This window comes from Salmo trutta, unplaced genomic scaffold (assembly GCF_901001165.1).
Source record: "Salmo trutta unplaced genomic scaffold, fSalTru1.1, whole genome shotgun sequence".
In the NCBI taxonomy this organism is placed as follows: Eukaryota; Metazoa; Chordata; class Actinopteri; order Salmoniformes; family Salmonidae; genus Salmo; species Salmo trutta.
Window position 1 is genome coordinate 133,634 of NW_021822716.1, and position 24,396 is coordinate 158,029.

General features: G+C 43.8%; 1 protein-coding gene across 1 annotated transcript in view; it reads left to right on the plus strand.

The window, feature by feature from the left end:
- Positions 1-24,396, plus strand: part of zbbx (zinc finger, B-box domain containing) — a gene marked incomplete at its 3' end in the record, with an annotated part of 34,194 nt that overhangs the window by 712 nt on the left and 9,086 nt on the right. The window contains 5 exon segments of the mRNA XM_029744967.1: positions 483-596; positions 8,909-8,999; positions 9,091-9,142; positions 9,254-9,378; positions 15,651-15,746. Of these exon segments, the coding sequence (XP_029600827.1) occupies positions 483-596; positions 8,909-8,999; positions 9,091-9,142; positions 9,254-9,378; positions 15,651-15,746 (478 nt within the window).

A 24,396-nucleotide genomic window follows, 5' to 3' on the forward strand; every position in this document is an offset into this window, starting at 1 on the left:
GTTGTTCATCTGTTGCTCTCTTCCCCAATGCAACACCGGCTCAACTCTGAGTTGATTGGGACAAACCAATGCTTGTTCATTTAGGTAAAGGATCTACCAAAATGCTCTTGTTTTCAATAAAGAAAGTTCATGGTTTTGTCGATTAAAAATGTCAAACCCGTTTTATTTTTCTTGTCTTCTCCCGTTTGTCCATTGTTCCCTATTCTTATCTCTTGACATTGGATCATTAGGAGATGGGCTTTGTCTATTTGTGCTGATAGTTGCTTTCTGTTTTTTCCATAATGTAGCGTAAATAGATCCTATTCCTTGGTGTTTCTCATTTACTAATAGTTAATTGATTAGATGGATGAATCGATAGGTGACGCTCTACTCTGGTCTAATAGGTAATCAATGTAATTGATGAACTGGTAGGTGCTTCTCTAGTCTGATAAGTGATTGATAAGATGAATTGATTGTTGTTGATTGTTTGTGTGTTTCCATAGGAACCTGCGAGAGCTGCGCATGGAGACAGTGATGCTGGCCCAGGAGAGTAAAGAAATGGAGGATCGACTGCAACAACTCAGAGAGAGCATGAGCCTGGAGAAAGAGGAGAGAGAGTGAGTAACAGAGAGAGTGACTGATAGTTGTGAGAAAGAAAGACAGAGAGAGAGATGGAGAACCTGTTAGAAGTGTAGATAGATGTGTCACGGGCAGTTGCTGCAGTGTGTTATCTGGTGTCCTATCCTCCATATATCCTAGCTGAACCATTAGTATCACATCAATTATCTGGCAAATGTAGGTTAACGGAAACTCGGCTAATTTAGGCAGGAAATACATTTTCAGTGGGAAAGATAAACATATTATCTTGTATTATATATGATTGTTTTCCCCCTCCCTGCATTTCATTAATAACGTTGAGATGTGTGACCCAGGGTGCATTGCTTTGGGAAGTTATGGAGAACAGCGGTTTAGGGGCGTATATCACACTATACGAGCCCATAACTCATTCACTGGGCTTCATTTATCACACACACTCGCACGCACCCCCATCCTCCCACTAATACACACACACACGTGCACACACTCAATCATAATAAATGACGGTTGAAGTGTAACAGGGGAGGGAGATGAACTACTGGGAGAGTTTACGTCTCAAGTGTTTGCAATCTGTTTGTCCCGGTGAAAATTCATACATAATAGCCATGGAAGTGTAAAGCCAATGATGGGGTGAAGACATCTCTGGAAATAGTTAAGGGCAGATTGTTTCTCTCTGTGTGTGTAGAGTTTGGCTGAGATTGTTTTAGAGGGGAGGAACAGACCTCATTATGAACTCATACATCAACTGGAGAGAGGAGGGCCGAGCTGCTGCTACTTCTACGATAAACATGTAAAGGCAACAGTGTCACAGTAAAATACGGCTGTGTTTACTGCTTTACCAGACGACACAGGACTGTGTGTGTGTGTGTGCGTGCGTGCGTGCGTGCGTGCGTGCGTGCGTGCGTGCGTGTGTGTGTGTGTGTGTGTGTGTGCGTTATCTACAGGAACTGTTAGATTGAGAGTGTAGGGTAGTATCATCCACTCTCCAATCACAGTGCTGTTTATGTAGAGAACTACAGGGCCTGTTGTTTCCCTGTCTCAGAGCCATTCATCAATAAGACAGGATCTGGATACAAAGTATCTGTTCAACTCCTCACACCCTACTCCTTTATGAAGACAGAGAACAGGCAACTTCTCCTGTTCAACTCCTCACACCCTACTCCTTTATGAAGACAGAGAACAGGCAACTTCTCCTGTTCAACTCCTCACACCCTACTCCTTTATGAAGACAGAGAACCAGGGAGGAGAGCGAGAGAATCAAAAGTCTGAAATGGAGAAAAGGAGGAGGATTTTAATAATAATGTAGCACTTTCTTTTTAATTGAACTTCCTTTTTCCTTTAACACCACCACCCCCTCTAACACCACCTTCTCTAACACCACCCCCTCTAACACCACCCCCTCTAACACCACCTTCTCTAACACCACCCCCTCTAACACCACCCCCTCTAACACCACGCCCTCTAACACCACGCCCTCTAACACCACCCCCTCTAACACCACCCCCTCTAACACCACCCCCTCTAACACCACCCCCTCTAACACCACCTTCTCTAACACCACCCCCTCTAACACCACGCCCTCTAACACCACGCCCTCTAACACCACCACGCCCTCTAACACCACCACCCCTCTAACACCACCACCCCTCTAACACCACCCCCTCTAACACCACCCCTCTAACACCACCACCCCTCTAACACCACCACCCCTCTAACACCACCACCTCTAACACTACCCCCTCTAACACCACCCCCTCTAACACCACCCCCTCTAACACCACCCCCTTTAACACCACCCCCTTTAACACCACCCCTCTAACACCACCCCTCTAACACCACCCCCTCTAACACCACCCACCCCTCTAACACCAAATCAAATCAAATTTATTTATATAGCCCTTCGTATATCAGCTGAAATCTCAAAGTGCTGTACAGAAACCCAGCCTAAAACCCCAAACAGCAAGCAATGCATGTGAAAGAGGCACGGTGGCTAGGAAAAACTCCCTAGGAAAAACTCCCTAGAAAGGCCAAAAACCTAGGAAGAAACCTAGAGAGGAACCAGGCTATGAGGGGTGGCCAGTCCTCTTCTGGCTGTGCCGGGTGGATATTATAACAGAACATGGTCAAGATGTTAAAATGTTCATAAATGACCAGCATGGTCAAATAATAATAATCATAGTAGTTGTCGAGGGTGCAACAAGCACGTCCGGTGAACAGGTCAGGGTTCCGTGGCCGCAGGCAGAACAGTTGAAACTGGAGCAGCAGCATGGCCAGGTGGACTGGGGACAGCAAGGAGTCATCATGCCAGGAAGTCCCGAGGCATGGTCCTAGGGCTCAGGTCCTCCGAGAGAAAGAAAGAAAGAGAGAAAGAGAGAATTAGAGAGAGCATATTTAAATTCACACAGGACACCGGATAAGACAAGAGAAATACTCCAGATGTAACAGACTGACACTAGCCCCCCGACACATAAACTACTGCAGCATAAATACTGGAGGCTGAGACAGGAGGGATCAGAAGACACTGTGGCCCCATCCGATGATACCCCCGGACAGGGCCAAACAGGCAGGATATAACCCCACCCACTTTGCCAAAGCACAGCCCCCACACCACTAGAGGGATGTCTACAACCACCAACTTACCGTCCGAAGACAAGGCCGAGTATAGCCCACAAAATCTCCGCCACGGCACAACCCAAGGGGGGGCGCCAACCCAGACAGGAAGACCACGTCAGTGACTCAACCCACTCAAGTGACGCACCCCTCCCATGGACGGCATGGAAGAACACCAGTAAGTCAGTGACTCAGCCCCTGTAATAGGGTTAGAGGCAGAGAATCCCAGTGGAAAGAGGGGAACCGGCAAGGCAGAGACAGCAAGGGCGGTTCGTTGCTCCAGCCTTTCCATTCACCTTCACACTCCTGGGCCAGACTACACTTAATCATAGGACCTACTGAAGAGATAAGTCTTCAGTAAAGACTTAAAGGTTGAGACTGAGTCTGCGTCTCTCACATGGGTAGGCAGACCATTCCATAAAAATGGAGCTCTAACACCACCCCCTCTAACACCACCCCCTCTAACACCACCCACCCCTCTAACACCACCCACCCCTCTAACACCACCCACCCCTCTAACACCACCCACCCCTCTAACACCACCCACCCCTTTAACACCACCCCTCTAACACCACCACCTCTAACACTACCCCCTCTAACACTACCCCCTCTAACACCACCCCCTCTAACACCACCCACCCCTTTAACACCACCCCTCTAACACCACCACCTCTAACACTACCCCCTCTAACACTACCCCCTCTAACACCACCCCCTCTAACACCACCCCTCTAACACCACCCCTCTAACACCACCCCCTCTAACACCACCCACCCCTCTAACACCACCACCCCCTCTAACACCACCCCCTCAACACCACCCCTCCAACACCACCTCTCTAACACCACCCACCCCTCTAACACCACCCCTCTAACACCACCACCTCTAACACTACCCCCTCTAACACTACCCCCTCTAACACTACCCCCTCTAACACCACCCCCTCTAACACCACCCCTCCAACACCACCCCTCTAACACCACCCCTCTAACACCACCCCTCTAACACCACCCACCCCTCTAACACCACCACCCCCTCTAACACCACCCCCTCTAACACCACCCCTCTAACACCACCCCCTCTAACACCACCCACCCTCTAACACCACCCACCCCTCTAACACCACCCCCTCTAACACCACCCCCTCTAACACCACCCACCCCTCTAACACCACCCCCTCTAACACCACCCACCCCTCTAACACCACCCCCTCCTCTAACACCACCCACCCCTCTAACACCACCCACCCCTCTAACACCACCCACCCCCTCTAACACCACCCACCCCTCTAACACCACCCCCTCTAACACCACCCACCCCTCTAACACCACCCACCCCTCTACACCACTGCTTCTATTCTTTATCTGTGGAGCAGAATGAAGCATCATCGTTCCTCTTTTATCTGTGGAGCAGAATGAAGTAACAACGGAAAAGGATGTATTGTCTTACAGCGTGAAGGAGAGAGGACTAACTACAGTATACTAGAAATATACTCAGGCTTGCTGAGCTCACACACTACATCACCCAGTGTGTTTGGCCTGCTGAAGCTGGGGCTTGTTTAAAGATTCCTTCTCCTCTTCTGGATGCTTCTAGTGTTCTGGATGCTTCTATGGTTCTAGTGTTCTGGATGCTTCTATGGTTCTAGTGTTCTGGATGCTTCTAGTGTTCTGGATGCTTCTATGGTTCTAGTGTTCTGGATGCTTCTATGGTTCTAGTGTTCTGGATGCTTCTAGTGTTCTGGATGGTTCTATGGTTCTAGTGTTCTGGATGCTTCTAGTGTTCTGGATGCTTTTAGTGTTCTGGATGGTTCTATGGTTCTAGTGTTCTGGATGCTTCTAGTGTTCTGGATGGTTCAATGGTTCTAGTGTTCTGGATGCTTCTAGTGTTCTGGATGGTTCTATGGTTCTAGTGTTCTGGATGGTTCTAGTGTTCTGGATGGTTCTAGTGTTCTGGATGCTTCTATGGTTCTAGTGTTCTGGATGCTTCTAGTGTTCTGGATGCTTCTATGGTTCTAGTGTTCTGGATGCTTCTATGGTTCTAGTGTTCTGGATGCTTCTAGTGTTCTGGATGCTTCTATGGTTCTAGTGTTCTGGATGCTTCTATGGTTCTAGTGTTCTGGATGCTTCTAGTGTTCTGGATGGTTCTATGGTTCTAATGTTCTGGATGCTTCTATGGTTCTAGTGTTCTGGATGCTTCTATGGTTCTAGTGTTCTGGATGCTTCTAGTGTTCTGGATGGTTCTATGGTTCTAATGTTCTGGATGCTTCTATGGTTCTAGTGTTCTGGATGCTTCTAGTGTTCTGGATGGTTCTATGGTTCTAATGTTCTGGATGCTTCTAGTGTTCTGGATGGTTCTAGTGTTCTGGATGCTTCTAGTGTTCTGGATGCTTCTATGGTTCTAGTGTTCTGGATGCTTCTATGGTTCTAGTGTTCTGGATGCTTCTAGTGTTCTGGATGGTTCTATGGTTCTAATGTTCTGGATGCTTCTAGTGTTCTGGATGGTTCTAGTGTTCTGGATGCTTCTAGTGTTCTAGTGTTCTGGATGGTTCTATGGTTCTAGTGTTCTGGATGCTTCTAGTGTTCTGGATGCTTTTAGTGTTCTGGATGGTTCTATGGTTCTAGTGTTCTGGATGCTTCTAGTGTTCTGGATGGTTCAATGGTTCTAGTGTTCTGGATGCTTCTAGTGTTCTGGATGGTTCTGGATGGTTCTAGTGTTCTGGATGGTTCTAGTGTTCTGGATGGTTCTAGTGTTCTGGATGGTTCTAGTGTTTTGGATGGTTCTATGGTTCTAGTGTTCTGGATGGTTCTAGTGTTCTGGATGGTTCTATGGTTCTAGTGTTCTGGATGCTTCTAGTGTTCTGGATGGTTCTAGTGTTTTGGATGGTTATATGGTTCTAGTGTTCTGGATGGTTCTAGTGTTCTGGATGGTTCTATGGTTCTAGTGTTCTGGATGGTTCTATGGTTCTAGTGTTCTGGATGGTTCTAGTGTTCTGGATGGTTCTAGTGTTCTGGATGGTTCTAGAGTTCCTGAACCCTCATGCCCATACCTGAATCACAACATCCAGTCTGTCTGATGGTCTCTCACTATGCTATTCTAGTCTGTTGAGGGTGGTAGGGGGTGACAGAGACATAGCTCCATTCACCACACACACACACACACACACACAGACACAGACACAGACACACAGACAGATATGTCCTAGTGGATGATGTAATGTCCTCAGGGTGACAGTGTGAAGCGTGACAGGTATGACAGCGGTAGTTTAACCTGCGGTCACCGTTCATGCACCTGACATCAGATTGATGTGCTGTATTTTGGAACGGTAGGGCAACCATATCTGACTAGTCGTTGATCTTTCTGGGGTTCTGTCGGTGCTCATTGTGTCTGTTCTGTGAGTTAGGGGAAGGTGTTTGAGAGGGGATGATGAGATGGTTGTGTTTTGGGCTGTTTTTACAGAGACCTCTACACCTTCCACGGTCCTGACAGGACGGGTGCAGGCTGTTGAACCCTGTTACTAACAATCATACAGTTGGGTTAGACAGTAACACACACACACACACACACACACACACACACACACACACACACACACACACACACACACACACACACACACCCTGTGTGTAACGGTGGTGGTGAAACTGAGTGTTTGTGTTGAGCAGACGTGAGACATGGTGATGGAGTGGAGGTGGACGTGCTAATTAAACCACAGCCTGGAGAGGCCTGCCAACAGACCTCATATTACATCCAGTCTGTGTGTTTTTAGGGAGACTGTGCTTGGACAGGGATGGTGCCTTTGGTGTATGTGTCATCTGTGGCTCGCCTGTCCTCTCTCCAGTTGATGTATGACTTTATAATTAGATCCTCCCCTCTAAAACAAACTCTGCACACACACACACCACACACCACACACCACACACACACACCACACACCACACACACACACACACACACACACACACACACACACACACACACCACATAAACAGGTCTAGACATCTCGTACGGTGACAGGCTGCCAGCTCTATCAAAAACAAACACCAGTCACACCAGAGACAGTAATGAGAATGCTATAATATACATGATTCAGTCTGAGGAAGGCATGAATAACTCACATGTCTTAATGAGGAGACCTGTCTCTCTGTTGTCTCTCCCACTTTCACTGGTGTGTGTGTGTGTGCGTGTGTGTGTGTGTGTGCGTGCGTGTGCATGCGTGTGTGTGTGTGTGTCTGTAGCGCTCCTCACTTTGTGTGTGTAGAATATAGCCTTAAATACAACTTTATTGTCCATAGTAGATGGAACATTGCCTTTATCGTGACCTCACAAGTAGACCAAACAACATTATCACTTTACACATAATAGTGTTTTATGTGTGGGTATTTGTTGTAGGCCTAACCCTTCCAAAGTGGTTGAATTGCAAATGCCTTATAATGTTGAAGTTTATTGAAGGTAGCTAGACAGTTTCAGTTTAACAGTTCTCACAAAGAACTTACGTTTCCCTGAAATTAGGCTAGTAGTTCTATCTAATGTAGAGAAAGTAATACAATACGTCACAACTTTATTGCCCATTTACAATTCATGGAATACTGTTAGACCATGTGTCTGTTGCCATTATTTCAATGAGACTAGTTTAGTTAGAGAGAAGCACTAAACCCACGGTATGATCTGGTTTGAGCTCTGTTGATTACTAAACCCACGGTATGATCTGGTATGAGCTCTGTTGATTATTACACCCACGGTATGATCTGGTTTGATCTCTATTGATTACTAAACCAACAGTATGATCTGGTTTGATCTCTATTGATTACTAAACCAACAGTATGATCTGGTTTGATCTCTATTGATTACTAAACCAACAGTATGATCTGGTTTGATCTCTATTGATTACTAAACCAACAGTATGATCTGGTTTGATCTCTATTGATTACTAAACCAACAGTATGATCTGGTTTGATCTCTATTGATTACTAAACCAACAGTATGATCTGGTTTGATCTCTATTGATTACTAAACCAACAGTATGATCTGGTTTGATCTCTATTGATTACTAAACCAACAGTATGATCTGGTTTGATCTCTATTGATTACTAAACCAACAGTATGATCTGGTTTGATCTCTATTGATTACTAAACCAACAGTATGATCTGGTTTGATCTCTATTGATTACTAAACCAACAGTATGATCTGGTTTGATCTCTATTGATTACTAAACCAACAGTATGATCTGGTTTGATCTCTATTGATTACTAAACCAACAGTATGATCTGGTTTGATCTCTATTGATTACTAAACCAACAGTATGATCTGGTTTGATCTCTGTTGATTACTAAACCCACGGTATGATCTGGTTTCATCTCTATTGATTACTAAACCCACGGTATGATCTGGTTTGAGCTCTGTTGATTATTACACCCACGGTATGATCTGGTTTGAGCTCTGTTGATTATTACACCCACGGTATGATCTGGTTTGATCTCTATTGATTACTAAACCCACGGTATGATCTGGTTTGAGCTCTGTTGATTATTACACCCACGGTATGATCTGGTTGGATCTCTATTGATTACTAAACCCACGGTATGATCTTGTTGGATTTCTATTGATTACTAAACCCACGGTATGATCTGGTTTGATCTCTATTGAGTATTACACCACTGTAAATGTTCATGGTCATGTCTATTATAAGTTCTGATTTATTCTCTCTCCCTCTCCCTCTGACAGGAGGTTTGGTGGTTCCCGTTGGAAGTCAGGGCAGGCTGGAGCTGTGAATAACCACAGTGCAAAGAGGAACAAGGAGAGTGGACTCCAAAAGGCAAGCCCCATGATGGTCTGAAATGTCTATACTGAAATCATTCCTCTAGTGTTGACTGTTTTCTTCCAATGTGTTATGTTACCCCAAACAGCTGTCAGCAGGCAAGGTGAAGATACGGCTCCTCAAAGATCAACCTCAGCCAGGTGAGATTTCAGAAGTGTGTGTGTGTGTGTGTGCGATATATGGTTGTACTCTATGTGTGTTGGTATGGTTAGTTATACAACAAAGTGTGTGTGTGTGTGTTGTCCGTCCAGAAGTCTGCAGGGTGTTAGAGAAGGAGAAGGCTACAGCTGTTCTCTCAGGTGGTCAGGTGTCCAGCAGTAAGACCAGGCTGAGGGGGAAGGTGTGTGGCCAGTGTGAGGCCAGGGCTGCTGGACTGGTTAGTATCCCACACACACATACACACTTTCTGTATCCGTCTATTCTAGTTACCTTTCCTCTTAGAAATGTTAGTTGTATCACAGTCCTGTCTATGTCTTCTCTCCACCATGTGTTGTTGTATCACAGTCCTGTCTATGTCTTCTCTCCACCATGTGTTGTTGTATGACAGTCCTGTCTATGTCTTCTCTCCACCATGTGTTGTTGTATCACAGTCCTGTCTATGTCTTCTCTCCACCATGTGTTGTTGTATCACAGTCCTGTCTATGTCTTCTCTCCACCATGTGTTGTTGTATGACAGTCCTGTCTATGTCTTCTCTCCACCATGTGTTGTTGTATCACAGTCCTGTCTACGTCTTCTCTCCACCATGTGTTGTATCATAGTCCTGTCTATGTCTTTTCTCCACCATCTGTTGTATCATAGTCCTGTCTATGTCTTCTATTGGTAAAATATAACCGTTGTTACAGAGTCTTGTCAGTTTCCAGAGATGCTGAAGCAAAGGGTTGATGTTTACTTGTTGGCTAAAGACTGTGTTTGTTATCTCTGGTGGTGGGTGTATCCCAGTCCTTAATAATTGGCCACTCATGCAGAATATCCAGCCTAAAGACAGCAGAATATCCAGCCTAAAGACAGCAGAATATCCAGCCTACAGACAGCAGAATATCCAGCCTACAGACAGCAGAATATCCAGCCTACAGACAGCAGAATATCCAGCCTACAGACAGCAGAATATCCAGCCTACAGACAGCAGAATATCCTGACTAAAGACAGCAGAATATCCAGCCTAAAGACAGCAGAATATCCAGCCTACAGACAGCAGAATATCCAGCCTACAGACAGCAGAATATCCAGCCTAAAGACAGCAGAATATCCAGCCTACAGACAGCAGAATATCCAGCCTACAGACAGCAGAATATCCAGGCTACAGACAGCAGAATATCCAGCCTACAGACAGCAGAATATCCAGCCTACAGACAGCAGAATATCCTGACTAAAGACAGCAGAATATCCAGCCTACAGACAGCAGAATATCCAGCCTACAGACAGCAGAATATCCAGCCTACAGACAGCAGAATATCCAGCCTAAAGACAGCAGAATATCCAGCCTAAAGACAGCAGAATATCCAGCCTAAAGACAGCAGAATATCCAGCCTAAAGACAGCAGAATATCCAGCCTAAAGACAGCAGAATATCCAGCCTACAGACAGCAGAATATCCAGCCTAAAGACAGCAGAATATCCAGCCTACAGACAGCAGAATATCCAGCCTAAAGACAGCAGAATATCCAGCCTAAAGACAGCAGAATATCCAGCCTAAAGACAGCAGAATATCCAGCCTAAAGACAGCAGAATATCCAGCCTAAAGACAGCAGAATATCCAGCCTAAAGACAGCAGAATATCCAGCCTAAAGACAGCAGAATATCCAGCCTAAAGACAGCAGAATATCCAGCCTAAAGACAGCAGAGCTTACAGCCGTACAGCAGAGCTTACAGCCAGCCGTACAGCAGAGCTTACAGCCAGCCGTACAGCAGAGCTTACAGCCAGCCGTACAGCAGAGCTTACAGCCAGCCGTACAGCAGAGCTTACAGCCAGCCGTACAGCAGAGCTTACAGCCAGCCGTACAGCAGAGCTTACAGCCAGCCGTACAGCAGAGCTTACAGCCAGCCGTACAGCAGAGCTTACAGCCGTACAGCGGGGATATCACTGGGTGTGTAGGGGTGTTCCTCAGTTTACCCTGGGTGTTTCTGCAAATGCAGAATCCCAAACCTGCAGCATGTAGAGTTTAGAGTCAAAGTAACGCACAGAGAAAGAGTGAAAGAGAGAGAGAGAGAGAGGTGGGAGGGAATGGGTGTCTCTTTTTTTTTTCTTGGTCCCCCTTGTTGGCCTTATTTGATGCATAGTGCAGTGTAACGTTGTTCGTAATGTCATCTGCTATATAGTGCAGTGTAACGTTGTTCGTAATGTCATCTGCTATATAGTGCAGTGTAACGTTATTCGTAATGTCATCTGCTATATAGTGCAGTGTAACGTTGTTCGTAATGTCATCTGCTATATAGTGCAGTGTAACGTTGTTCGTAATGTCATCTGCTATATAGTGCAGTGTAACGTTGTTCGTAATGTCATCTGCTATATAGTGCAGTGTAACGTTATTCGTAATGTAATCTGCTATATAGTGCAGTGTAACATTAAGCGTAATGTTATAATCAGGGATGCAAACTAGTCACCTTTCAGCGAAATTGGCCGTTTTGAATCCAAAATAGGTGACCTACGTGATTCGTGTAGATCCGATGACAAAAGTTTGGGAGAGGGGTTTTGGATCAGGCTACTGGCTGTAAGCGAAAGAGTGATGCGCGTTTGGAGCAATACTGGCTGTATCCAAGGCTCAGCCAATCGTTCACTTAACAGCAGAATGCAGCACGCGGCTGAAGAGAGAAGAGACAACCAATTTGCAAGTTACAGCATCAGCGCGTGCTCTCTGGAAAGACAGCAGAGAGTAGAAAGGCAGTTTGCCATTTACAGCAGCGCGTCCCCTGAACGATAACGAAGAGGTAGATGATAAGCTTGACCACGGAGACGGTGGTAGGAAGGTGAAGAAGCGTACTGCATGAGCTGTAACTGAAAAACAATTGGCATATGGAAAGTTTGAGGTGAGGGAGAAAGTGTGGTGAAACAAGTATTGTTAGCATTGTTAAGTAACATTATCTAATTCTCCATTAGGTAGTCAGAGAAATGTTGAGCAACATTAGCCAATTTAACTGATGAAATAATTGAGTTGTGAAAATTTGCTGGCTAATAAAGTCAGATAGCTAACTTTAACTAGCTAACGTTATAACATCAGATGAGCTAACATTAGTAACCTAACCAATTCACTATAATATTAACTAGCTAACGTTACGTCAGATGAGTTAACATTAGTAACCTAACCAATTTACTATAGTATTAACTAGCTAACGTTACATCAGATGAGTTAACATTAGTAACCTAACCAATTTACTATAGTATTAACTAGCTAACGTTACATCAGATGAGTTAACATTAGTAACCTAACCAATTCACTATAGTATTAACTAGCTAACGTTACATCAGATGAGTTAACATTAGTAACCTAACCAATTCACTATAGTATTAACTAGCTAACGTTACATCAGATGAGTTAACATTAGTAACCTAACCAATTCACTATAGTATTAACTAGCTAACGTTACATCAGATGAGTTAACATTAGTAACCTAACCAATTCACTATAGTATTAACTAGCTAACGTTACATCAGATGAGTTAACATTAGTAACCTAACCAATTCACTATAGTATTAACTAGCTAACGTTACATCAGATGAGTTAACATTAGTAACCTAACCAATTCACTATAGTATTAACTAGCTAACGTTACATCAGATGAGCTAACTTTAGTAACCTAACCAATTCACTATAGTATTAACTAGCTAACGTTACATCAGATGAGTTAACATTAGTAACCTAACCAATTCACTATAGTATTAACTAGCTAACGTTACATCAGATGAGTTAACATTAGTAACCTAACCAATTCACTATAATATTAACTAGCTAACGTTACATCATCAGATGAGTTAACATTAGTAACCTAACCAATTTACTATAGTATTAACTAGCTAACGTTACATCAGATGAGCTAACATTAGTAACCTAACCAATTCACTATAGTATTAACTAGCAAACGTTACATCATCAGATGAGTTAACATTAGTAACCTCACCAATTCACTATAGTATTAACTAGCTAACGTTACGTCAGATGAGTTAACATTAGTAACCTAACCAATTCACTATAGTATTAACTAGCTAACGTTACATCAGATGAGCTAACTTTAGTAACCTAACCAATTCACTATAGTATTAACTAGCTAACGTTACATCAGATGAGTTAACATTAGTAACCTAACCAATTCACTATAGTATTAACTAGCTAACGTTACATCAGATGAGTTAACATTAGTAACCTAACCAATTCACTATAGTATTAACTAGCTAACGTTACATCAGATGAGCTAACATTAGTAACCTAACCAATTCACTATAGTATTAACTAGTATAACGTAACGACTCCTCGCCATTCCTCAAGTTATAACGCGTTAGTTGCTTACTGGACCCTGGCAATCTGTGTGAGGTGTTGACTAGTTAACTAGCTAACGAACTAACTACTATTTGTGAACTAATGTTTTCCCTCTACAGTATGTGGTTAAGTGTCACCTTTTTGGGCCCTCACCAGTTTGCGTCCCTGTATAATCTGATAGATGGTGGGTGTAATGTTAATTTATAATCTGATAGATGGTGGGTGTAATGTTAATTTATAATCTGATAGATGGTGGGTGTAACGTTAATTTATAATCTGATAGATGGTGGGTGTAATGTTAATTTATAATCTGATAGATGGTGGGTGTAACGTTAATTTATAATCTGCTAGATGGTGGGTGTAATGTTAATTTATAATCTGATAGATGGTGGGTGTAATGTTCATTTATAATCTGATAGATGGTGGGTGTAATGTTCATTTATAATCTGATAGATGGTGGGTGTAATGTTCATTTATAATCTGATAGTGTAATGTTAATTTATAATCTGCTAGATGGTGGGTGTAATGTTAATTTATAATCTGATTGATGGTGGGTGTAATGTTCATTTATAATCTGATAGATGGTGGGTGTAATGTTCATTTATAATCTGATAGTGTAATGTTAATTTATAATCTGCTAGATGGTGGGTGTAATGTTAATTTTTAACCTGCTAGATGGTGGGTGTAATGTTAATTTTTAATCTGCTAGATGGTGGGTGTAACGTTAATTTATAATCTGATAGATATTGGGGGTAATGTTAATTTATAATCTGATAGATGGTGAGTGTAATGTTAATTTATAATCTGCTAGATGGTGGGTGTAAGGTTAATTTATAATCTGATAGATGGTGGGTGTAATGTTAATTTATAATCTGATAGATGGTGGGTGTAATGTTAATTTATAATCTGATAGATGGTGGGTGTAATGTTCATTTATAATCTGCTAGATGGTGGGTGTAACGTTAAGTGTAATGTTATAATCTGACGTGGGCTAAATGACAATGGGATGGCCCTGGTGGCCTATAATGATACGTCATAATGGCAGTAGTTATGGCTGTCTCCGACACACACACACCCACCGGACGTTACGTACACATTACTCAGCTGTGTATACCACACACACACACACACACACACACACACACACACACACACACACACACACACACACACACACACACACACACACACACACACACAGACAGATGCTGCATGGCCCTCGTGCCCTATAATGATCATGATAACGGTAGTGCTTATGGCTGTCTGTGCCATTCCGCTTTGGACTGCCCTTTAACGCGTGCGTACACACACACACACACACACACACACACACACACACACACACACACACACACTCTGAATGGTGCCTAGTCACAGTCACACTCCAGTGTGTCTCTACATCTATGGTATTTGAGAGGCAGTCAGACCCAGTTTCCTTCATTACAGGAGGCCTGATGGGGAGAGGGATGGAGTGTGTAGGCTGAACGGGATGCCTAACCCCTGGGGAGGCAGTGTAATTTACCCCCCGGCCAGAGCGGGGAAATGAGCCCTTGTTTATGAACCCATTAAGGGCTGTGGGGACATGAGCAGCTGCAGGCCCAGATACCGTGGCTCTCTGTCTGACAGCCCTTTTCATCTCTCCTTTCTCATTCACCCTTTCCTCTACCTTTCCTCTACTATCCATCTTGTCTTACACTCAGTCTGTCAGGTTGTCAGTCAGTCAGTCAGTCAGTCAGTCAGTCAGTCAGTCAGTCAGTCAGTCAGTCAGTCAGTCAGTCAGTCTCTGTCTGGCTGGCTGGGCTGGCTGGCGGGCTGGCTGGCTGGCTGGCTGCTGCAGTCCTCTGCTTTAAAAATACTTTCCTACTGATAGATAATGAGTTTCCATATGATGGCCCCAACACACACACACACACACACACACACACACACACACACACACACACACACACACACACACACACACACACATTAACATAGACATACATACACACATAAACATAGACATACACACACACCTCATGTGGCCAGCACGGCAACACTCAATATTTATCCTGCGTTTTCAAGTTAGTTTGGGAAGGTTGATGTCAGGAAGTGGAGAAGATATTAGGATGTATATTTTAATGTTTTGCTCCCTGCTCCATCCCTGCATAAATACTGTTAGAGTTACTTTCTGTTTTAGACATGTGCAGAATGTGGAGAGGACTACTGTGTCGGCTGTTTTGCCAAGTTTCACCAGAAGGGGGCACTGAAGCTCCACAGAATGATCCCCATTCAGGTGAGACAGCACACAGGTTCTCTCTCTCTCTCTCTCTCTCTCTCTCTCGCTCTCTCTCTCTTTCTCTCTCTCGCTCTCTCACTCTCTTTCTCTCTCTCTTTCTCTCTCTCTCTCGTTCTCTTTCTCTCTCGCTCTCTCTCTCGCTTTCTTTCTCTCGCTCTCTTGCTCTCTCGCTCTCTCTCTCGCTCTCTCTCTCGCTCTCTCTCACTCTCTCTCTCGCTCTCTCTGAGTCTGGCAAACAGGCACACTCATCCACACTTCAGTATGGCACACACATAGCTGAGTCCTGTGGCACACACATAGCTGAGTCCTATGGCACACACATAGCTGAGTCCTATGGCACACACATAGCTGAGTCCTGTGGCACACACATAGCTGAGTCCTGTGGCACACACATAGCTGAGTCCTGTGGCACACACATAGCTGAGTCCTGTGGCACACACATAGCTGAGTCCTATGGCACACACATAGCTGAGTCCTATGGCACACACATAGCTGAGTCCTATGGCACACACATAGCTGAGTCCTGTGGCACACACATAGCTGAGTCCTGTGGCACACACATAGCTGAGTCCTATGGCACACACATAGCTGAGTCCTATGGCACACACATAGCTGAGTCCTATGTTTTATTCCAGGTCAACAATGTTTGTTTGTTTATTTTTCTCTCTTCCAGTAACAAAATGGAGGTTCTCCAATTAAAAACACTGTTTTTTCTGCCATTGAAATCATTGGGTGCAGCTATATATTGTTATGGGCCGTTCTGTTATTTCTCTATTTTCTCTTTGTATTGTTGTGAAGGACCTGTTGTTTATGAAGCATGTGACAAATAAAAATATATTTTTAGTTCTTTATTTTTAATCTTTGAGAACTAACAATGTTTGAGCAAAAGCATTAGCCACGGCAACATATGTAGAATCACAGGAAATTAGCTTAAAAACGGAAACATTTTCTCTCAGCTGCATGGCAAAATGTGTTGGATTGCGGGAAATTAGCTTTAAAACTGCAAAAATGTACCTCGCCGCCATGGAGAAATGTGTAGAATTGTAGGAAATTGTCTCTACACCGCCAAGATGGGGTCTTTTAAAATCCAGCACCGCCCACCGTGCCCCTGCCACGCCCCCTGCCTGCCCACCACCTAAGGCCTTTTTCGATCCAGAAGAAAACCTGAAAAATTAACCACGCTTGATCACATGCCCTCACACTGATTACACACACCTGCACCGGGATGTACTGGAGGGAAAACAGTACACACACACACACACACACAAACAACAAAACACACACGCACAGTCACACACACGGTCACATACACACACACACTTCGGTGCTTAGTGAGTAGAATGGTTGAAACGGTGGAGCAGAACAGAGTTGGTTTTACAGCTGGCAGTGGAGCAGAGCAGAGTGTGGTGTTGATGGAAGACCTCTGGGTCAGGACCACACCCCCTGCCAGGTTGCCACTCCATCTAGACTAGCTGTATCCTCTGGGCGCTAACATAAGCTTGCATACAGTGCTGTTCTGTTACTGTAGAGGCTAGTCAGAGTGTTAGCATACAGTGCTGTTCTGTTACTGTAGAGGCTAGTCAGAGTGCTAGCATACAGCACTGTTCTGTTACTGTAGAGGCTAGTCAGAGTGTTAGCATACAGTGCTGTTCTGTTACTGTAGAGGCTAGTCAGAGTGTTAGCATACAGTGCTGTTCTGTTACTGTAGAGGCTAGTCAGAGTGTTAGCATACAGTGCTGTTCTGTTACTGTAGAGGCTAGTCAGAGTGTTAGCATACAGTGCTGTTCTGTTACTGTAGAGGCTAGTCAGAGTGTTAGCATACAGCACTGTTCTGTTACTGTAGAGGCTAGTCAGAGTGTTAGCATACAGTGCTGTTCTGTTACTGTAGAGGCTAGTCAGAGTGTTAGCATACAGTGCTGTTCTGTTACTGTAGAGGCTAGTCAGAGTGTTAGCATACAGTGCTGTTCTGTTACTGTAGAGGCTAGTCAGAGTGTTAGCATACAGTGCTGTTCTGTTACTGTAGAGGCTAGTCAGAGTGTTAGCATACAGCACTGTTCAGTTACTGTACAGGTAGATAGTGTTAGCATACAGCACTGTTCTGTTACTGTACAGGTAGATAGTGTTAGCATACAGTGCTGTTCTGTTACTGTAGAGGCTAGTCAGAGTGTTAGCATATAGCGCTGTTCTGTTACTGTACAGGTAGATAGTGTTAGCATACAGCACTGTTCTGTTACTGTAGAGGCTAGTCAGAGTGTTAGCATACAGCACTGTTCTGTTACTGTAGAGGCTAGTCAGAGTGTTAGCATACAGCACCATAGCTAAATGCTACACATACACAATAAGGGGATCGCATCAGTTTCAATTACACATAAACTGTTGAAGAATGGAGGTGACCTCAAAATAGAGATGGCCTCAAAATAGAGATGGCCTCGAGATGGCCTCAAAATGGAGATGGCCTCGAGATGGCCTCAAAATGGAGATGGCCTCGTGATGGCCTCAAAATGGAGATGGCCTCAAAATGGAGATGAACTCGTGATGGCCTCAAAATGGAGATGATCTCAAAATGGATATGACCTCAAAAAGGAGATGGCCTCAAAATGGGCTTCAGGTTGGCTAGTGTCCCCATACAGCAGCAGGGACATTCATTAGTAAACACTGAATTGTGTGTGTGTGTGTGTGTGTGTTTGAGCAATGGGCATGCATGTTTATGTTGATGTCTGAGAGTGTTTTTACTCGATGGAGTATCCATCTCTGTCTCTATTTGTTTCTCTGTCTCTGTGGTGTCTCTGTCTCTATCTCTGTCTCTATTTGTTTCTCTATCTCTGTGGTGTCTCTGTCTCTATCTCTGTGGTGTCTCTGTCTCTATCTCTGTCTCTATCTCTGTCTCTATCTCTGTGGTGTCTCTGTCTCTATCTCTGTCTCTATTTGTTTTTCTGTCTCTGTGGTGTCTCTATCTCTGTCTCTATTTGTTTGTCTGTCTCTGTGGTGTGTCTATCTCTGTCTCTATCTCTGTGGTGTGTCTGTCTCTATCTCTGTGGTGTCTCTGTCTCTATCTCTGTGGTGTCTCTGTCTCTATCTCTGTCTCTATCTCTGTGGTGTCTCTGTCTCTATCTCTGTCTCTATTTGTTTCTCTGTCTCTGTGGTGTCTCTATCTCTGTCTCTGTCTCTATTTGTTTCTCTGTCTCTGTGGTGTGTCTATCTATGTCTCTATCTTTGTGGTGTCTCTGTCTCTATCTCTGTGGTGTCTCTATCTCTGTGGTGTCTCTGTCTCTATCTCTGTGGTGTCTCTGTCTCTATCTCTATCTCTGTGGTGTCTCTATCTCTGTCTCTATTTCTGTCTCTATCTCTGTGGTATCTCTGTCTCTATCTCTGTGGTGTCTCTGTCTCTATCTCTGTCTCTCTCTATCTCTATCTCTGTGGTGTGTCTGTCTCTATCTCTGTCTCTGTCTCTATTTGTTTCTCTGTCTGTGTGGTGTGTCTGTCTCTATCTCTGTGGTGTCTCTGTCTCTATCTCTGTGGTGTCTCTGTCTCTATCTCTGTGGTGTCTCTATCTCTGTCTCTATCTCTGTGGTGTCTCTGTCTCTATCTCTGTCTCTATCTCTGTGGTGTCTCTGTCTCTATCTCTCTCTATTTCTGTCTCTATCTCTGTGGTATCTCTGTCTCTATCTCTGTGGTGTCTCTGTCTCTATCTCTGTAGTGTCTCTGTCTCTCTGTCTCTATTTCTGTCTTTATCTCTGTGGTGTCTCTGTCTCTGTGTTGTCTCTGTCTCTATCTCTGTCTCTATTTGTTTCTCTGTGGTGTCTCTGTCTCTGTGGTGTCTCTCTCTGTCTCTGGTGTCGCTGTCTCTCTATCTCTGTTTCTGTAGTCTCTCTGTCTCTATTTCTATCTGTCTCTGTAGTGTCTCTGTCTCTCTCCGTCTCTATCTCTGTCTCTGTAGTGTCTCTGTGTCTATCTCTGACTGTCTCCATCTCTGTGTCTATCTCTATATCTGTCTCTATCTCCGTCTCTATCTCTGTCTCTGTGTCTTTCTCTGTCTCTGTGTCTTTCTCTATCTCTATGTCTATCTCTGTGTCTTTCTCTATCTCTTTCTCTATCTTTGTCTCTGTGTCTGTCTGTCTCTGTCTCTTTCTCGATCTTTGTTTCTGTCTCTGTGTCTGTGTCTATCTCTATCTGTGTGTCTTTCTCTATCTGTCTCTTTCTGTATCTTTGTCTCTGTGTCTTATCTCTGTCTCTTTCTCTATCTTTGTTTCTGTCTCTTTCTCTCTTTGTTTCTGTCTCTATCTCTGTCTCTATCTCTGTCTCTATCTCTGTCTATCTCTGTCTCTGTCTATCTCTGTCTCTATCTCTGTCTATCTTTGACCTACTGGGCTGTTTTTCTGTCTGTGTGGGTTGTTTCCCTTTTTACATATTTTTCTCTGTGGTGTCTCTGTCTGTCTGTTTTAATTAAGCTGTGTTAGAATACTCATACTAACCGTACTATTTGTGACATAAATTGAGTATGTAGTATGCTTGTTGGTCATAGTATGGGTATAGTTAATATGCCAAAAGATCCCGGACATTGTACTACATTCGCCAAAATACGAAGAAGACAAGCAGTGGACACTATTTCTGTGGTTTTAGGGCCCATAATGCTAATGAGCGTGGTTCACAACCTTTTCAGATTTGAAGAAAACGGCAGAAAATATGCAGCTGAAGTCCGACGTCAGCGGATACAAATTCATTGCTTTAACTAATTATGACAAATGTTAAAACAATGTTGAGTAATATAATAAAGTAATGACTTTTCAAATAAGTTACGTTACGTTGGCTGACAATTTGTAAGCTGCGCTATCCTTCCGAACTGCATAGCATATAATTACAGCAGTATGTAGTGGTATGTTAGCTAGCTACCTAACGGTAGTTGGCTACTAAGGGTGTGTTCGTAAATTTAATCTGGAGTGCCAGAGGGTGCTCAGAAGAGCGCTCTGGGCTTTCGTAAATTCAAAGCGTTCTCAGATTGTCCGTTCTAAATTCAGAGCGTTCTCAGATTGTCCGTTCTAAATTCAGAGCGTTCTCAGATTGTCCGTTCTAAATTCAGAGCGTTCTCAGATTGTCCGTTCTAAATTCAGAGCGTTCTCAGATTGTCCGTTCTAAATTCAGAGCGTTCTCAGATTGTCCGTTCTAAATTCAGAGCGTTCTCAGATTGTCCGTTCTAAATTCAGAGCGTTCTCAGATTGTCCGTTCTAAATTCAGAGCGTTCTCAGATTGTCCGTTCTAAATTCAGAGCGTTCTCAGATTGTCCGTTCTAAATTCGGAGCGTTCTCAGATTGTCCGTTCTAAATTCGGAGCGTTCTCAGATTGTCCGTTCTAAATTCAGAGCGTCAGAGCGCACACATCGAGTAGGGTTGATTTGAGAGTTCTGACCGCAGTCAAGCACCCAAGCTAACTGGCTAACATTGGCTAGCTTGCTAGCTACTTCCAGATACAAATGAGAGAACACCTCACACTGACCAGTTTACTCACGTTATCCAGAGCTGGTTAGGCTGTTTTCATGTTATCCAGACCTGGTTAGGCTGTTTTCATGTTATCCAGAGCTGTTTTCATGTTATCCAGAGCTGGTTAGGCTACTTTCATGTTATCCAGAGCTGGTTAGGCTGTTTTCATGTTTTCCAGAGCTGGTTAGGCTGTTTTCATGTTATCCAGAGCTGATTAGGCTGTTTTCATGTTATCCAGAGCTGGTTAGGCTGTTTTCATGTTATCCAGAGCTGATTAGGCTGTTTTCATTTTATCCAGAGCTGATTAGGCTGTTTTCATGTTATCCAGAGCTGTTTTCATGTTATCCAGAGCTGGTTAGGCTGCTTTCATGTTATCCAGAGCTGATTAGGCTGTTTTCATGTTATCCAGAGCTGTTTTCACGTTATCCAGAGCTGGTTAGGCTGTTTTCATTTTATCCAGACCTGGTTAGGCTGTTTTCATGTTATCCAGAGCTGATTAGGCTGTTTTCATGTTATCCAGAGCTGATTAGGCTGTTTTCATGTTAACCAGAGCTGGTTAGGCTGTTTTCATGTTATCCAGAGCTGATTAGGCTGTTTTCATGTTATCCAGAGCTGGTTAGGCTGTTTTCATGTTATCCAGAGCTGATTAGGCTGTTTTCATGTTATCCAGAGCTGGTTAGGCGGTTTTCATGTTATCCAGAGCTGATTAGGCTGTTTTCATGTTAACCAGAGCTGGTTAGGCTGTTTTCATGTTATCCAGAGCTGGTTAGGCTGTTTTCATGTTATCCAGAGCTGGTTAGGCTGTTTTCATGTTATCCAGAACGTTGGTGACTGTAACTTTGCATTCTGGAAACAATTTAATTACACTTTTTTGCCGACGTTTAGTGACACAGGCCATATTCAACAGGGGTTGAGCGTTCGTAAATTCAAAAATCAGTTATTCTGCACTCTGACACACTCAGATGAGAATTTACGAACGCACCCTATTGACTTGATTATTACAGTCATTCTTAGCTAAGTGGTACAGTCGTTATGCGTTCTTAATGGACATTGTTAATGAAGTCGTAAGGTGTCTAGCTAGTCCTTTGTTATGGTAACCAAGCTTGCAAGAAGTTGCATAGCAACAGCATCAATATCCGGTAGACAGTCGAAGGGCTACTAGTATGCTCAACTGAAAGGATACCGTTTGTTTACAGTATACTAAAATGAACTAATAGTATATAGTATATACTCATTAAGTATGTAGTATACAGTATGTTAGCATGGGTATTCGAACACAGTTTTAGAGTACTCCTGCTGTGCTTTATTTGTGTGTGTGTGTGTGTGTGTGTGTGTGTGTGTGTGTGTGTGTGTGTGTGTGGTTCCCAGTGATGTGTCAGGTCAAGCCTGTCCGTCTCTCATCCTGGTTGTTTTGGGGTCAGTCCAGTTCCATCACCCTCCACTCTGGAACTGGGTTGCTCGTCATATTCAAATGGTCTCCAGCCAGCCACACAAACAAACAATAAACAACATGTGTATAGAAAATACAGCTTTTAAACTAGATCAACTCTGCAGTACGTCTAGACTGAAAGACATTGGGTAATTTAGCTAAATGGATCCAAACGTCACCATCTCATATATCAACTCTACAGTGAGGGGGAAAAAGTGTTTGATCCCCTGCTGATTTTGTACGCTTGCCCACTGACAAAGAAATGATCAGTCTATAATTTTAATGGTAGGTTTATTTGAACAGTGAGAGACAGAATAACAACAAAAATCCAGAAAAACGCATGTCAAAAATGTTATGAATTGATTTGCATTTTAATGAGGGAAATAAGTATTTGACCCCCTCTCAATCAGAAAGATTTCTGTCTCCCAGGTGTCTTTTATACAGGTAACGAGTTGAGATTTGGAGTACACTCTTAAAGGGAGTGCTCCTAATCTCAGTTTGTTACCTGTATAAAAGACACCTGTCCACAGAAGCAATCAATCAATCAGATTCCAAACTCTCCACCATGGCCAAGACCAAAGAGCTCTCCAAGGATGTCAGGGACAAGATTGTAGACCTACACAAGGCTGGAATGGGCTACAAGACCATCGCCAAGCAGCTTTGTGAGAAGGTGACAACAGTTGGTGCGATTATTCTCAAATGGAAGAAACACAAAAGAACTGTCAATCTCCCTCGGCCTGGGGCTCCATGCAAGATCTCACCTCGTGGAGTTGCAATGATCATGAGAACGGTGAGGAATCAGCCCAGAACTACACGAGAGGATCTTGTCAGACCAAGAAAACAATTGGTAACACACTACGCCGTGAAGGACTGAAATCCTGCAGCACCCGCAAGATCCCCCTGCTCAAGAAAGCACATATACATGCCCGTCTGAAGTTTGCCAATGAACATCTGAATGATTCAGAGGACAACTGGGTGAAAGTGTTGTGGTCAGATGAGACCAAGGAGGAGGAATGCTGCCTATAACCCCAAGAACACCATCCCCACCGTCAAACATGGAGGTGGAAACATTATGCTTTGGGGGTGTTTTTCTGCTAAGGGGACAGGACAACTTCACCACATCAAAGGGACGATGGACGGGGCCATGTACCATCAAATCTTGGGTGAGAACCTCCTTCCCTCAGCCAGGGCATTGAAAATGGGTCGTGAATGGGTATTCCAGCATGACAATGGCCCAAAACACATGGCCAAGGCAACAAAGGAGTGGCTCAAGAAGAAGCACATTAAGGTCCTGGAGTGGCCTAGCCAGTCTCCAGACCTTAATCCCATAGAAAATCTGTGGAGGGAGCTGAAGGTTCGAGTTGCCAAACGTCAGCCTCGAAACCTTAATGACTTGGAGAAAATCTGCAAAGAGGAGTGGGACAAAATCTCTCCTGAGATGTGTGCAAACCTGGTGGCCGACTACAAGAAACGTCTGACCTCTGTGATTGCCAAAAAGGGTTTTGCCACCAAGTACTAAGTCATGTTTTGCAGAGGGGTCAAATACTTATTTCCCTCATTAAAATGCAAATAATTTTATAACATTTTTGACATGCGTTTTTCTGGATTTTTGTTGTTGTTATTTTGTCTCTCACTGTTCAAATAAACCTACCATTAAAATTATAGACTGATCATTTCTTTGTCAGTGGGCAAACGTACAAAATCAGCAGGGGATCAAATACTTTTCCCCCCCACTGTATACCAC